Source organism: Podarcis filfolensis (genome assembly GCF_964270895.1).
Source record: "Podarcis filfolensis genome assembly, chromosome: Z".
In the NCBI taxonomy this organism is placed as follows: Eukaryota; Metazoa; Chordata; class Lepidosauria; order Squamata; family Lacertidae; genus Podarcis; species Podarcis filfolensis.
Genome location: NC_139617.1, coordinates 37,446,579 through 37,460,846, shown reverse-complemented (window position 1 = coordinate 37,460,846; position 14,268 = coordinate 37,446,579). Strand labels below are relative to the sequence as shown.

General features: G+C 48.7%; 1 protein-coding gene and 1 long non-coding RNA gene across 2 annotated transcripts in view; one reads left to right on the top strand and one right to left on the bottom strand.

The window, feature by feature from the left end:
- LOC310754808 overlaps positions 1-6,107 on the top strand; it is a 20,474-nt gene extending 14,367 nt beyond the window's left edge. The window contains exons 2-3 of the long non-coding RNA XR_014544042.1: positions 5,594-5,798; positions 5,890-6,107. This is a non-coding gene — a long non-coding RNA (uncharacterized lncRNA). The remainder of the gene's footprint in view (positions 1-5,593; positions 5,799-5,889) is intronic.
- On the bottom strand, positions 111-14,268 carry LOC310754764 (FK506-binding protein 15-like). The gene is made up of 12 exons (XM_083597016.1): positions 13,987-14,268; positions 9,814-9,923; positions 8,158-8,260; positions 6,992-7,061; positions 5,614-5,688; positions 4,702-4,800; positions 4,371-4,520; positions 3,534-3,602; positions 2,529-2,672; positions 2,237-2,379; positions 1,603-1,651; positions 111-868 (listed from the first exon to the last, which is right to left on the bottom strand). The coding sequence occupies exons 1-12, from the start codon at positions 14,127-14,129 to the stop codon at positions 497-499; spliced, it is 1,527 nt and encodes a 508-aa protein (XP_083453142.1). The 5' UTR covers positions 14,130-14,268; the 3' UTR covers positions 111-496.

The following is a 14,268-nucleotide window of genomic DNA, read 5'->3' as shown; positions in this document are numbered from 1 at the left end:
CCAACTAAATTCTACTGAGTAGAGCCACTGCACTCAATAAGAACCTTGCCAGATCAGGCCAGTGGCCCATCTAGTCCGGCACCCTCTTCTCACAGTGGCCAACCAGGTGACCCCATGTTGTTGTTGTTTAGTCGTTTAGTCATGTCCGACTCTTCGTGACTCCATGGACCAGAGCACGCCAGGCACTCCTGTCTTCCACCGCCTCCCGCAGTTTGGTCAGGCTCATGTTTGCAGCTTCGAGAACACTGTCCAACCATCTCGTCCTCTGTCGTCCCCCTCTCCTTGTGCCCTCCATCTTTCCCAACATCAGGGTCTTTTCCAGGGAGTCTTCTCTTCTCATGAGGTGGCCAAAGTACTGGAGCCTCAACTTCACGATCTGTCCTTCCAGTGAGCACTCAGGGCTGATTTCCTTAAGAATGGATACGTTTGATCTTCTTGCAGTCCATGGGACTCTCAAGAGTCTCCTCCAGCACCATAATTCAAAAGCATCAATTCTTCAGCGATCAGCCTTCTTGATGGTTCCGCTATCACTTCCATACATCACTACTGGGAAAACCATGGCTTTAACTATACAGACCTTTGTTGGTAAGGTGATGTCTCTGCTTTTTAAGATGCTGGTGCCCCCATGGGAAGCCTGCAAACAGCACCTGAGCGCAAGAGCCCTCTCCCCTCCTGCGGTTTCCAGCCACTGACAGCCCTCTCCTCCATGAACTTGCCTAACCCTCTTTTGAAGCCACCCTAGTTGGTGACCATCACCAAGGCACAACAAGGGAACACACTTTTTACCTTGCATTGCCCACTGAGGAGGGGCCATTGGACAGTAGTCGTTTGGACAGAAGATTGAAAATTCTTGAATGGCATGCGGCTCCTGAAGAAGACAATGCACAATTAACCCTCCTGGGAAGTGGAAAGGGACCCTGGAGGCTTCAAATCCCACATTAACGAGAGAGAAGCATGCCAGAATATTTGTAGCTATGGGTTTTTTTTTAATACGTTGTAAGCCGCTTTGAGCATTGTTTTAACTTGGGAAAGGCGACATGCAAATAAAATGATTGATGATCCTTACAAGGCTTTCCCTCAAATTAAGATTCAGACCCAAAACCAGTTTGGGGTGAATACTAGATCTAGGGAGGGCAAGACTCTCAGTTTCATGCAAAGGGCCCCAGGTTTGATACCCGGTAGGCAGGGAATGCCCCCTGTCTGAAACCCTGGAGAACCAGGTAGGTTTGTAATTAACTAAAAAAAGGGCCCTCCCCTCCTTCACCGCCAGTCAGTGTAGACGGTAGGGAGCTAGGTGAATGAGCAGTCTCACTCGGTATGAGGCAGATTGCTATGTTCGTCCACAGTCATCCTGCCAACCTACCTGAACACGGATAAATTTCCCCCCATTTTCTTAAATCTAAGTCCCAAAAAATAGGGGGCATCTTATAGACCGAAAAATACGGTACCTTTATTATGTGGGAGCATTTGAATTTATCAAAAAATGCTCACCAATAAGGATCCCACTCTCTATGGGAGGACCAAGTTACTTCTCATTGCTTTGGTCACATTCAACAGGAACTATACAATCAATAGGAAGATTTGGCTCCAATGGGGACTTACCGCTAGCTGTTTGTTAATAGAGCTTGATTTGGCACGCACAGCTGGCTCCCTGCAGTATGGAAGGAAGGGAGTTAACAAACCTGAGCATAGTAGGAAGAGTCTGTTAAGGGGTAGGATACTCAACTGGCCTTTGGGACTCTGCCTCGGCCAAGCCCCTCACCAACCCCACCTCATGACCTCCCCAAGGGAGCTTTAGCCTGGCTGGAATGTGTCCTTGAACTGTGACAGTCCATCTTGCTTCCCTGGACAGGGAAAGGTGTGTGCAGAAAGAAGCCCCACATGGTGTATTTTCTGGCTATACAAAAGGCAGGAGCAGCATCCGTTGCTCTGTCCACTGGAGCCCCAGCCCAGCCCAGCCCTGGAATGTGGCCCCTGCCAGGTTGTCTATGAGACAAGGTGGCCCTCAGGATTCTTTGGAGGAAGCCACAGCTGTTGAAATTGGCATGGCACTATCTGGAACGTATGATTTATTGTGATTTATTGAATTTGTATACCGGACTTCATCCGTAGATCTCAAGGTGGTACAGTGCAGATGGGGTCTGAGTTATGCAGCTGAGGTTATGCAGAGTTAGGATGCGACAACTGGGAGAATGGAAGCCTTAAAAGCTAAGGGCACCCTCAATTTATCTCTCACCCTGGCTTTGGAGCAGGTGTAGGAGGAGTCAGCCATGCTGGGTCTGTAGCGGGGCTTTCTGATTGTGGTGCTGGTGAAGGTGTGAGGGAGTCCCTGGGACCCAGGCTTTGTCCAGCGGAGCCAGCGCCCTTTGCAAACCTCACCTAAGGGAGCAAAAAAGAGGCATCATGGAGTCGGGTCAAGGTAACCACTGTCTCCATTTGTAGAACCTTATCCAGGCAGTAGACCGACCACCCAACAACCTTCTGAGGTTCTCTTGGTCGCTAACATGTTGGGAGGAAGACATACTCACCCGTTTGACTTCCACCTCAAAGGCCAGAGTTGAGTCCGGAGGAATGCGTTCAGCTTCTGCCAAAGGCCCGTAAGCCAATGCTGGTGGGACAAGGAGGAACCGCCTGCCTCCTCTCTTCATGCCAATCATCCCATCTTCCCAGCCCTTCAAGTTCCAGAAACGGAGAACCAAGCAGAAAACAAGTTTGGGTGACCGCCTTCGCTAAGTGCCAGAACCACACAGCCTTTGCCAACCTGACGTCGTCCAGATACCTTGGACTCCAACTCTAATCAGCATGCACTGGCTGGGGCTGATGGGAGTTGGAGTCCACAGCATCTGTGTGTGTGTTTGTCAGGTTGGTAAAGGCTGGTCGAGAGCAGGGCACAGGAATACTGACAGTTCTCTTGCAGTCTTGAGGAAAGTAGCTTTAAGCAGGGATGAAAACCATACCCTGCGGGGCAACCTTCTTGGTGGGGAGGAGCATGCCAGGAGTGGGCAGGGCTAGAGGGGAAAGTGGGAGGGGCAACAAATGTAATTTTTACCTTTGTACAATAGGCCACTTTAGACACCCACTCACACTCCCCCCTCTGTCTCTCATGCAGGACAGCAAGAGGCAACATTGGAGGTCCAGGACTGTTTTGGTCCAGGCCACAGAGCAGGCTTGGCGAGGGGCATGGCCTGGGGTGAATCCTGAGGGCCAGTTTCAGTCCCTGCTGGGCCTGAGGTTCCCCACCCCTCCTGTAAAGAAAGGGCAAGCCTGACTGACCAGTAGGGCAGGATCAGGAATTTTGCAGGGATCGAGGGACCCTGTTTGGGCCTCCCACTCCACCAGATCCTGGTAAGCGTAGACAAGCTGGGACAGCTACCTGCCTGCTATTCTTGAGGAAGCCATTTGATCAGGGTTTGAGCTCAAAAAACATCACTGCTATTCAGCCTTCCACACAGCCCGGGCTGCTGAACTCTGCTTAGATGTGGAAGTGGAAGAAAGAATCCTTGCACGGCAGTGGGAAGATAGCGCCATCTTACCTTGATGACTTTGCCAGAGCCTAGCTTCAGCCGGAGCAACTTCTCTTTATTTACATTTGAGTCAAAAACCTGTTCCAAAAGTGGAAGGTTGATGGGGTGAAATTACTTTTAACGCGGAAGGTAATAGGCTCACGTTCCACTACTCCCACTGCTGAGCCAAAAGCAATGAGTATCGAAGGACGCGGCACAGCTCAGGGACACAGCACCTCTTTTGCAGGCAGAGGGTTCCAGGTTCAACCCTGGCATCTCCAAGTAAGGTCAGGGAAAGGCTTTTGCTTGAAAGCCTGGAGAGCTACTGCCAGTCAATGTGGGTGATGCCAACCTAGACCAGTGGCCTGATGCAGTGCAAGGCAGCTTTCTATGTTGAATCCCCTACCTAGCGGTGCCTGCCATGTTGCAGATTGGGTAAAATGAGGTTGAGAAATAGGATCTACACCTTGGAGACAGGTGTAGCTCAGGGCCTAACAGCATGTGCTTCCCAGGAAGAAGGTCGTGGGTTCCCTCCCTGGCATCCCCAGTTGAGAAAGGGCGGCAAGGCTGGGCAAGGCCCCACCTCTGGAGAGCAACCAATGCAAGCCCCATGGAAAAGCACTGGCTAGAGCTCATTGGGGTTGGGGTCAAATGCACATTGAGCTGTGAAGCAAGCTGGGTGAGCCTCACCAAGTCCCTCTCCTGTTTCATTTCCTTGCAATGTTATTGAAAGGCAAAAGGATGGGGTTGTGGGAGAAAAGGGCTGTATGCAATCTATAAACCAGGAGTGGGAAAGCTGTGGCCAAGAAGTGCTGCTAGAGACTTCAACCCCCATCATCCCCAGACACCCCATCTGCCAGGTCTCACCTGCCCAAGACTACCGTTTTGGAACAGCCAGCCTGTAAAAGTGATCTTCAGGACATCTCCAGTCGCCACACCTTGGCCGTCTCCGAGAACAAGATCCTGATACAACACTGTGTCAGGAGAACGGATGCTGTTATACTTGGCAATGCACAGCTGTGAAGAAGAAGAACCAAGCCCTTTGTGTTATTAGCCTGCATTGTCATCTGCACCTATGGAATCTGGCCTAGCGCATCTGGTGACTGAGGCAAAAGAGCTGACCTCCCACAAACACTAGTTCAGTGTCTGCAGGTCAGCCACCCCCCCCACCCCAAAATGCAATGCACGCCTCTGGCACCTGCTTGCTGAAGTCCACAGCCGCCATTTCTGATTCAAACATGATGGACCAATTCTGCCTCTGATCATCATAAAATGTGCAGTAGTTGTTGGGATGCACCTGCGGAAAGAGAAAGGAGAAAGTGGAATTCTGAGCAGCAGACAGCCTCTGCTCAAAACAACTTTCTTAATGATGGGTCTTGCTAAAGACTTTGGGTTGTGTCCCAATGTTAGCCCTACTCAGAGCAGACCCATGAAAATTGATGGACATGATGAACTTTGGTGCATTAATTTCAGTGAGTCTACTCTGAGCACACACACACACACACACACACACACACACATCAACATACCGTATTTTTTGCTCTATAAGACTCACTTTTTCCCTCCTAAAAAGTAAGGGGAAATGTGTGTGCGTCTTATGGAGCGAATGTAGGCTGCGCAGCTATCACAGAAGCTGGAACAGCAATAGGGATTGCTGCTTTCACTGCGCAGTGATCCCTCTTGCTGTTTTGGCTTCTGAAATTCAGAATATTTTTTTTTCTTGTTTTCCTCCTCCAAAAACTAGGTGCGTCTTGTGGTCTGGTGCGTCTTATAGAGCGAAAAATACGGTATGTAGTGTGTCATGTTTAGAAATGGGAAAATGCTATAGGATTTCGGGGTGGAGGGCTACCCCAAGGGATGTAAGCTACAGTAGGACAGAGGGCGGAATGTCATCTACTTTACTTTGTTACCTCTAGGTAAGTGTTTTAACCATAGAGTGGCCCCTTGGATCTAACACTACTCAAATCTAATGGGTTGCAACAAGCATTAGCCCTACTCAAAGCAGACCCACTGAAATTAATTGACCACAGCTGCATTTCAAACCACCAAAGAATTCTGCTTAGCTTCAGCCTATGCCATGGTCCTTGCAGGTCTTAATGTCAAAGCTTACCGTGAAAACAAACCAGGCATGGATGCTGGCGGTCGCAATCTGCTGCAGCTGGCTGATATAAAGAAGCACTCTGTACTGGATTCCACAAGAGACGGAAGGACAGAAGAAAACAAGAGCAAAAGTGAGGAATCAAAAACTACGGGGCTGGCTGTTTTCAAAAGCACCTGGAGCTTTTCTTATACCATGTAGCATTTCCACAGCACCCCAACACCCAAATGACACATTAACATATAAATACATCAGAATTGTTCATCGTAGGAATTGCTTTGGTTGCAGGTGCCTGTCTTAGTTACATGTGGAGTGACTTCATTACAATGGAGCAGGCGTGGGGAGCCTTTGGTGCTATGCTATAACACCCATTGGCTCTTGCCAGCATGGCCAGTGGAGAAGGATGATGGGAGCTGTCATTCAGCGACATCTGGAGGACCAAAGGCTCCCTACACCTGGATAAACCAAGGGGTGAGATCTGTCCTTTTCCGCCCAATCAGCTAAATGGGAATGACAGGCCAGTGTTTTATCCTGTCCCCACCACCCTCACTTGCAATGGCGCAGTAGGACAAGGCAATCATACCAGAGTCTTCCTGGAATAAACGCATATGTTTCCTGACATATTTTATCCGTTGCTTGTAAAACACCTGTGAATCCTTTCATAGCAAAGTGGGCCAGAACAAACCACTGAAGAGCTGGCTGACTGGGCTGAAAAGGACAGAGGCTGGAAAAACTGAATCCCTTTTCCAACATAAGCTGCTGAAACCCCCTTCCTTTTTTGAGTGTGGTGGGAACGTTTATTGGTTTTTCAAGCCACGACAATGTTACCATCTCACCTCCCTCTATCCACTCCGCACACAATACCCCCTAGGCCCTTCTTTTGTCAAGATGCTAGTCCACATGGTTCTAGTTAAATAAGAGCACAGGGAGCTGCCTTGGACTGAATCAAACCACTGGTCTCTCTAGCTCAGGACTGCCTACTCTGACCGGCAGCAGTGTCCCCAGCCCTACCCAGAGGAGCTAGCAATTGGATTTGGGAGCTTCTGTCTGCAAAGTGGATGGTGTGTTACTGAGCGACAACCCCTTCCCTGCTGAGAATGCTTTTTGTAGAGAAGTGAGGTCAGAATAAGAAAAATGGGAGCTATAACCCTTGTGAGCTGATTAGGCAGAAAGAGACAGGAGCCAAAACAGCACCTTTGCTTTTTCCAGAGTAAGACATCATCAGGAAACCAGCATTCAGAGAAAGGGAAGCATTTCCTTAGCCCAACCTACATCAACCCGGTATCCTCCAGATGTTTAGGACAACAGCAGCTGTAGTCCCAAACATCTGGAGGACAGCAGGTTGGCAGAAAGCCAGGCTACTTCAAGACACCAAACCTCCTCCTCTTACCTCCTTGGTTGCATTGCTGCCCACTACAGCTGCTCCATACTTGCCATGTTTCACATATTTCCCATTGGTACTGGAATGAGAAGAGAACACCTCTTAGTTTCCCACGATTGTTGCCACCATGCCAACCCCATGGGTTATATTTAGCAGCTCTTTACAAAGACTTCCCAGGGGTTATTTGATCAGCCCAGGCCATCCGGCCAACGCTGAGGGGCGATGTGGGGGGTGAGCGGTAGCAGCCCAGCAACATTTTATCAGCCCACAAGCTCCCCATCCCAGGAGATCTCTGTCATCTTTTCAGTTCAGTGTTGGCTGGTGCCTCATTGGGGTGAATGCAGGGAACCCAACTATAGGTGGCACCAGAGCCAACGACAAGAAGGGCCAGCTAAGTCTAGGGCTGTCCCCATCCTCCTACTTGCTGTGTTCTACCATTGCAGCATGGAGACTGAGGGGGAAGAGGAAGCTGACAGGCAGTCCTGCCCTCTGGATCGGTTGGACATCAGAAGGCAGGCAGGTGGGAGCCAGCTGGGGGCAGAATGAGGGGGTGGTGTCCTACTGGACCTGCTTTCACTGGTGTGGCATAAGGCAAGGAAATCAACAGCACATCGAGCCAGAGTCAATGATATCCACAGCCTGATTGGCTGGAAGTAAAACAACAACAACAGGCAGGTGGAGGCAGGCTGAGGTTGGGGAGGCGGTGCCCCATTCGCCCCAATTGACCCCCCCTACTGTTGCTCCACCTCCATTGTCCAGCCCAGGCACTGAGGTCCAGCTCCGAGGCCCTTCTTGCAGTTTTCTCGCTGTGAGAAGTGAGGTTACAGGCAACCAGGCAGAGGGCCTTTTTGGTAGTGGCACCTGCCCTGTGGAACGCCCTCCCAGCAGATGTCAAGGCAATAAGGCAATGAGCAACTATTTTACTTTTAAAAGACAACTGAAGGTGGTCCTGTTTAGGGAAGTTTTTAATGTCTGATGCTGTACTGTTTTTAATATTTGATTGGAAGCTGCCCAGAGTGGCTGGGGTATAAAAAATAAATTATTATTATTACTATTCAGCTGCAGCTCTTTCCAAACAAGCCAGGCAAGATGGAGAGATGATTGCAAAAGATGTGAGCACAGGACCTGGGTAGCAAGAACACCCTGCAGCTCATCCCCTCTACTGTAGTACTCACAACAAATATGCATGAACAACTGTAGCGAAGAAAACTGACTGCACTGCTGCAGTGGGCGCAGGAGCAGCTGCAGGAGGATGCTTCTGGGTAGACAGACCTGCAGCTGGAGCAGCACATGAGAAGGGTAAGTGCTCTGTTGCAAACAGAACATTGCTTGCAAACATCAGGCCAAGTTAGCACCCTTGTCTGAGCCAGTTGCTCAGATTAATGGAAAACAGGAAGTTGACTTTCCCCCCCTTTTAATTCTTTTATTTTGCTTTAAACAAATACAGATAAATATAAACAACCAAAATAACAAAAGAAAAATTATTAATAACAATAATGGAAAAAGCTAAAAAAACTACAAAAAATATCAAAGTACATGGCATAGAACATAAGCCATTATGGGGTAGGGAAAAAGAGTATGCTTTCGTCATGTAAAAGTACGCTTCCGTCAAGATCATAACAGATCATTATTCTTATCAATTCTCTCTATCTGCATTCCATAGAATCCCTCATCTTGGTATCAGGGAACATTTCCCTATGTGGTATCATTCTAAACATAACCAGGTCTTTATTAATGTACCCTTATCCCCTAGATAATTATTTAAACATTCCCATTCTTCTTTCACCATCATTTTAGGTTTATCTCTTATTGCATCTGTCAGCTTCACGAGCTCCAAGTACTCGCACAATTTGACTCCCCATGCATCTTTAATGGGTGTATTTTTATCTTTCCAGTGTTTTGCCACTATAACCCTTGCTGCTGACATTGCATACATAAATAACCTGGTTTAGTTTTTGGGAATATTATCTGAAACCATTCCTAGCAAAAATTCTTCCGGATTCTTGCTAAATGTAGTTTTTATCAATCTCTTTATCTCTTCATAAATCATATTCCAAAATCTTTATATCTCTAGACAGGACCACCACATATGGTAGTATGTTCCTAACTGTTCTTTGCATCTCCTGCACTTGTTATTATATGATTTATTTATTTTTGCTAGTTTTACGGGGGTTAAGTACCATCTATAGTACATTTTCATAAGATTTTCCCTTATAAGGAAGCAAGCCATGATTTTTTAGTCCATTATTCATTCCAAATACTGGGTTTGATCATATGTCCCAGGTCCCTCTCCCATTTTACTGTAATTTCTTTGATATCCTCCTCCTTTCTTTGCCAATTCAAAAATAGTTTGGCAGCTTTTAGTTGATAATATTCCAGCCAGGTTACTCCCTTCTGCTTCAGTTCTCTTAGGTCCTTTATTTTTGGGTTGCTACTTATTTCCTCTACTAAATCCTTGTATGTTAACCAATCACTGTTCATATTTTTCCTATGAACTGTCATAGATTCCATTGGTGACAGCCACCATGGTGTTTTGGTCACTAATGATTTTTTACTTCTCTCCCATACTTCATATAATGCCCTTCTCACAATATGATTTAAGAACAGGAAGTCGCCTTGTATGGCGTCAAACCACTGGGTCCATCTACCTCAGTGTGGTGAATACAGACCACCAGCACCTTTCTGGGGCCCCAGGTCAGGGGTCTCTCCCCAGCACTACTCAGGAGTTGACCAACCCAGTTGATTCTGTGGGGCTTCAGAACCAAAGGTTGGACTAGATGGTCCACAAGGGCTCATCTTATGTTCCTAGGCATTGTGAACAGTTTACTTACCAGTAGCTAGTTGACCTTTTTTAGGCTGCTTGGGTGACATGTATTGGAAGAGCACATTTCCAGATTCTGTAGCTGTCTGATCCTGTCCAAAGAGAGAGGCCAGCCTGGTCCTGGGCAGAGAGAAAAGTAACCATTCACTTCATTCACAGAGAGAGGCAAGTGGGTAGGAACAGAACAAGACATGTATCTGCAAGCACAAAGATGCTCATGTTTCACTGCAGGTTGGCGATTTTGTTGCAGCCTTCCCCAAAGACCAGAGGGCAATGGATTCAAAAACTAGAATCCTGTCAGTGATTAGGATGTTGGCCACCCCACTGGGTCATAATGCTTGCCGAGGGGAGCTTTGCCCAGTCTCTCTTGGGGTAACCAGCCTGGAAGAGCTGTTGTAAGAAATTAATGCACACAACTAAAAACGTAGACACATTGTGGGTCTTTTCTAAGCAGAACGTAGCTGGAGACAATCCCTTCTTTTTCCTATCAAGTTTCTATAACCTCTCTTAAGAACAAAAGAAAAGCCTGCAGGATCTGGCCAAAGGCCCAGCGAGTCCAGCATTCTGTTCTTACAGTAGCCAACAGAACCCAAGCACAAGAGGCCTCTCCCCTCCTGTGGTCTCCAGCAACAGTTGTTCAGAAGCCCTGCTGCCACCAACATGGTGAGCACAGCCACCATTGCTAGCCTTCTCCTCCCTGGATTTTTCTAATCCTCTTTTAAAGTCATCCAAGTTGGTGGCCATTCCTGCCTCCTGCGTGAGAGTTCTGTAGTTTAACTGTGCATGGTGTGAGAAAGTACTTTCTTTTGCCTTTCCTGAAGGTCTTCCAACATTCAGCTTCATCAGATGTTCACAAGAGGGAGAGAAACTGTTCCCTATCCACTTTCTCCATGCCATGCCTAATTTGATAAACTTCTATCATATTATCTCTTACTTGCTTTTTGTCTAAACTACAAAGTCCCTAAAACTGAAAAGGCCGCTGCCCAATTATTGCACCCAAGCTTTTATAGAACCTAGTACAGTGGTACCTTGGTTTTTGAACAGCTTAGTTCACAAACTACTTGGAACCCTAACGCTTCAAACCCGGAAATGAGTGTTCAGGTTTTCAAACTTTTTTTGGAATCTGAACGTACTTTGTTGGGGGGGGGGTGCACTTTTGTTTTAAGTGCCACACTTCCGTTGCCTGCTTGCTTGCTGCCTGACCTTGGCTTCCCTTATTCAGCGCTGGCCGCGCCAGCCATTGGCAACACCCGAAAGCGGAGGAGGGGGTGGCTGATGCTGCAAGGACAGTGGTGGCAGAGGGACCCAGAGGGTGGCAGCAACACCGCCTGCCTGCTCGGCACGGCCTTCCCTCACTTGGTGCCGGCAGTGAAATCTGGAAGCAGAGAAGGGTGTCGTCGATGATGTAGCGACTTCGCCTTCTCCGCTTTTGCTGCCACCGATCCAGGCCCAGAAGTGACTGCCGTGACAGGATGCTGGTTCCACCACTGCACTAAGAGTTCTTCACACACCCAAGTGGCGGGGTGGGTGGGTGGGTGGGGGCAGGGATCCAGAAAGGCTGGCATGGGGGGAGGGAGAGAAGCCAACTGGCTCCTCAGAGAGATGAATTTTGCCTTCCTTTCCATCCCTCCCCCCCCCCCCGCCACTGGAACTCTCCATCACACACCCTGTGCACTCATCCTTCCAATGGCAATGGGTAAATCACTGCCAGTTTCTAATATTGGGTAGCAGATAGCAGCCTGGTCTCTTGCTTTTATTTTATGGATCAATTTTATGGACTAATTAGATAGTCATTTTCATGCTAAATTGCTATTCTGGGGGTTGTTTTTAATTGTCTGGAACGGATTAATCCATTTTGCGTTACTTTCTATAGGAAAGTATGCCTTGGTTTTGGAATGCTTTGGTTTTGGAACAGATGTCCAGAAGACACTGTAAACAAAACAAAAATTTAAAAGTATCCATTACAGTGGTACCTCGGCTTAAGTACTTAATTTGTTGAAGAGGTCCGTTCTTAACCTGAAACTGTTCTTAACCTGAAGCACCACTTTAGCTAATGGGGCCTTCTGCTGCCGCCGCGCCACCGGAGCACGATTTCTGTCCTCAATCTGAGGTACTATTTCTGGCTTAGTGGAATCTGTAACCTGAAGCGTATGTAACCCGAGGTACTATTGTATTGCAAAGATACAAGCCCTGCCCTTGCGGTTTACCTTTCCCCACATATGGAGATTCACTGCCAGGAAGGTGGGGAGAGGGAATAAACCTGGCTGAACACAAGTGGTTTTCCCTACAGACATTCAGAAGTATCTCATCTCAGGGTTGTTCTGGAAGCAGAAACTTACCAGTTACCACACATCTTAGCCCAGTTCCCCACACTCCTGAGAGCCAGAAACTTGCAGATTAAAACAAACAAAGAAACAAACGAACAACACACACATACTAAGGCCAAGTATCTTCAAACATTAAATCTCCAGCCTTAGCCCCAAACTCCATGCTATACTGAACAGCAAGCAAAAATATCCAAGGGGTGAAGTGCCCATTTTAAATGCCTGACAGCACCCCAAACAGCTAGAGAAAAACCACAAGTGGCAACATGCATGTTTGAGGGGCTCCCAAAAGAAGCGAGCGGAACAGAGATTGTGAGCTTGGCTTCCCCTTCTGGGGAGAGTGACATTCTGGGAAGACATAGGTCAGGAGGCAGCAAACTTTTTCAGCAGGGGGGCACTCCACTGTCCCTCAGACCTTGTGGGAGGCTGGACTATATTTTGAATATGGGGGGGGGGCACCTGCAGTTCTCCATAAATTTCTCAACTCCAAAAACTGGCTATATGTCACTCTGACCTTTGCTCACTGCCAGTGTTGCCAAAAGCAGCAGTGCAGTGCCCTTATTTTGAACACCTAAAATGTCACAGTGTAAAGGGCACTAGAAATTTTTCTTAGGGTTCCTTTTGTAAAAGGAATCTAAGACCCGAAAACACCTCCTTTCAGTCCTGTTACTGGCACCCACTTTAGGGCAGGAGTTAGGATGCCAAATTGTGACCTGGGAGATCAGGGTACAGACCCCCACTTGGAGATGAAGCTCACTTTGTGACTCTCTCTCAGAAAGCTAGAATTAGGAAAAGGGAAAATATTTCACCACAGCACAGGCAACAGGCATTTGTATGCAAATCAATCCTATGTACATTCAAGGGGAAGGTCAGTTGAATTCAGTGGAGTCTACTCCCCAATAAGTCTTATTTTTTAAGAATAATCCTTCTTTCCCCATTAACCCTTGGGCTGAACTTCCTAGTCCCAAACCACTACTAAAACATAATGTATTCCCTCACTCGACAAAAGGTGTGGGGTTCCTTTGGCCCTCTGGATTGTAGCGCAAGTGCACTCCCATCACCAGTGGTGTAGCAGTCTGGGGTTGCGGAGGTTACTATTTCTGCAGCAGGGTCCCTGCCTCCCGCACCCAATCATCATGAGAGGCGAACTTTTTAGCACTGCATGCTCCAAAGCTAAGCATGTAAGAAACAGTGAAAACACAAGGCACTTCGGTTTCAGCTCAGAGTAGGTCCACTGAAATGGGCGGGCATAACCAACGCATAGCTTAGTCGGATGCAAGCCAGCACCTCCCATTTCATCCTTAGGTGGACGAAACCCCGCCCATTTCATCCTCACCAGCTGGCTCAAAGACGCCTAGCTCAGCTGAACTTCGCCTCTCAGCGCCTAACAGCACGTATTTGCAGACAAAGCCCTCTGCATGTGCTCGGATTCGGAATCACCCTTCGCAAGCCTGCGCCCCCACCCCAGCCCCACATGCTGCCCAAGCCCCACATACAGTGCCAGAACCACATACAGCCCCAGAACCACATACTGCCCCAGAACCACATGCAACCCCAGAACCACATACTGCCCCAGCTCCACATATAGCCCCACATATAGCCCCAGAACCCCATGCAGCCCCAGAACCACATACAGTCGCAGCCCCAAACCCACCCCAGCCCCACATACAGCCCCAGCCCCACATGCAGCCCCAAGCCCCACATGCAGCCCCAGCCCCAGATGCTGCCCCTGCCCCACATGCAGCCCCAGCCCCACATACAGCTCTGGTCCCCTCACACAGCCTCGCCCCCTCACGCGGACCGAAAGACACCCGCACACCCCGCATCTCCCCCCACGCAGAGAAGCGCCGCATTCTCACCCTCGCGTCGGACGCTGGAAGGCGTCGTCTTCTTCGTCCATGTCCCCCAACATCCTGACGGCCCCTCGCTCCCCGCGCCCCTCGGCTAAGCCCAAGCCGGGAGGCGAGAGCCGCAAAGTGCGCGGCTGCAACTTCTCGGCCATGGCGCAAGCGCTGGGCTGCGGAAGCGAAACTAGCAAGCCAAAGCGGCCGGCGGCATTCGCGGTCCCCAAACGGGCCAAACTTCCACGCGGAGGGAAGAAACGCGTCCACGGCTACACGAGCGATCAGCTGCTGCCGCTG

Coding starts and splice junctions, on each gene's coding strand:
- LOC310754764 (XM_083597016.1), bottom strand. CDS start 14,129: ATGGCCGAGAAGTTGCAGCCGCGCACTTTGCGGCTCTCGCCTCCCGGC. Junction 8,261..9,813: donor AAAAGGTCAACTAGCTACTG/GTAAGTAAACTG, acceptor GTGCTGCTCCAG/CTGCAGGTCTGTCTACCCAG. Junction 4,521..4,701: donor CTGTGGACTTCAGCAAGCAG/GTGCCAGAGGCG, acceptor TCTTCTTCACAG/CTGTGCATTGCCAAGTATAA.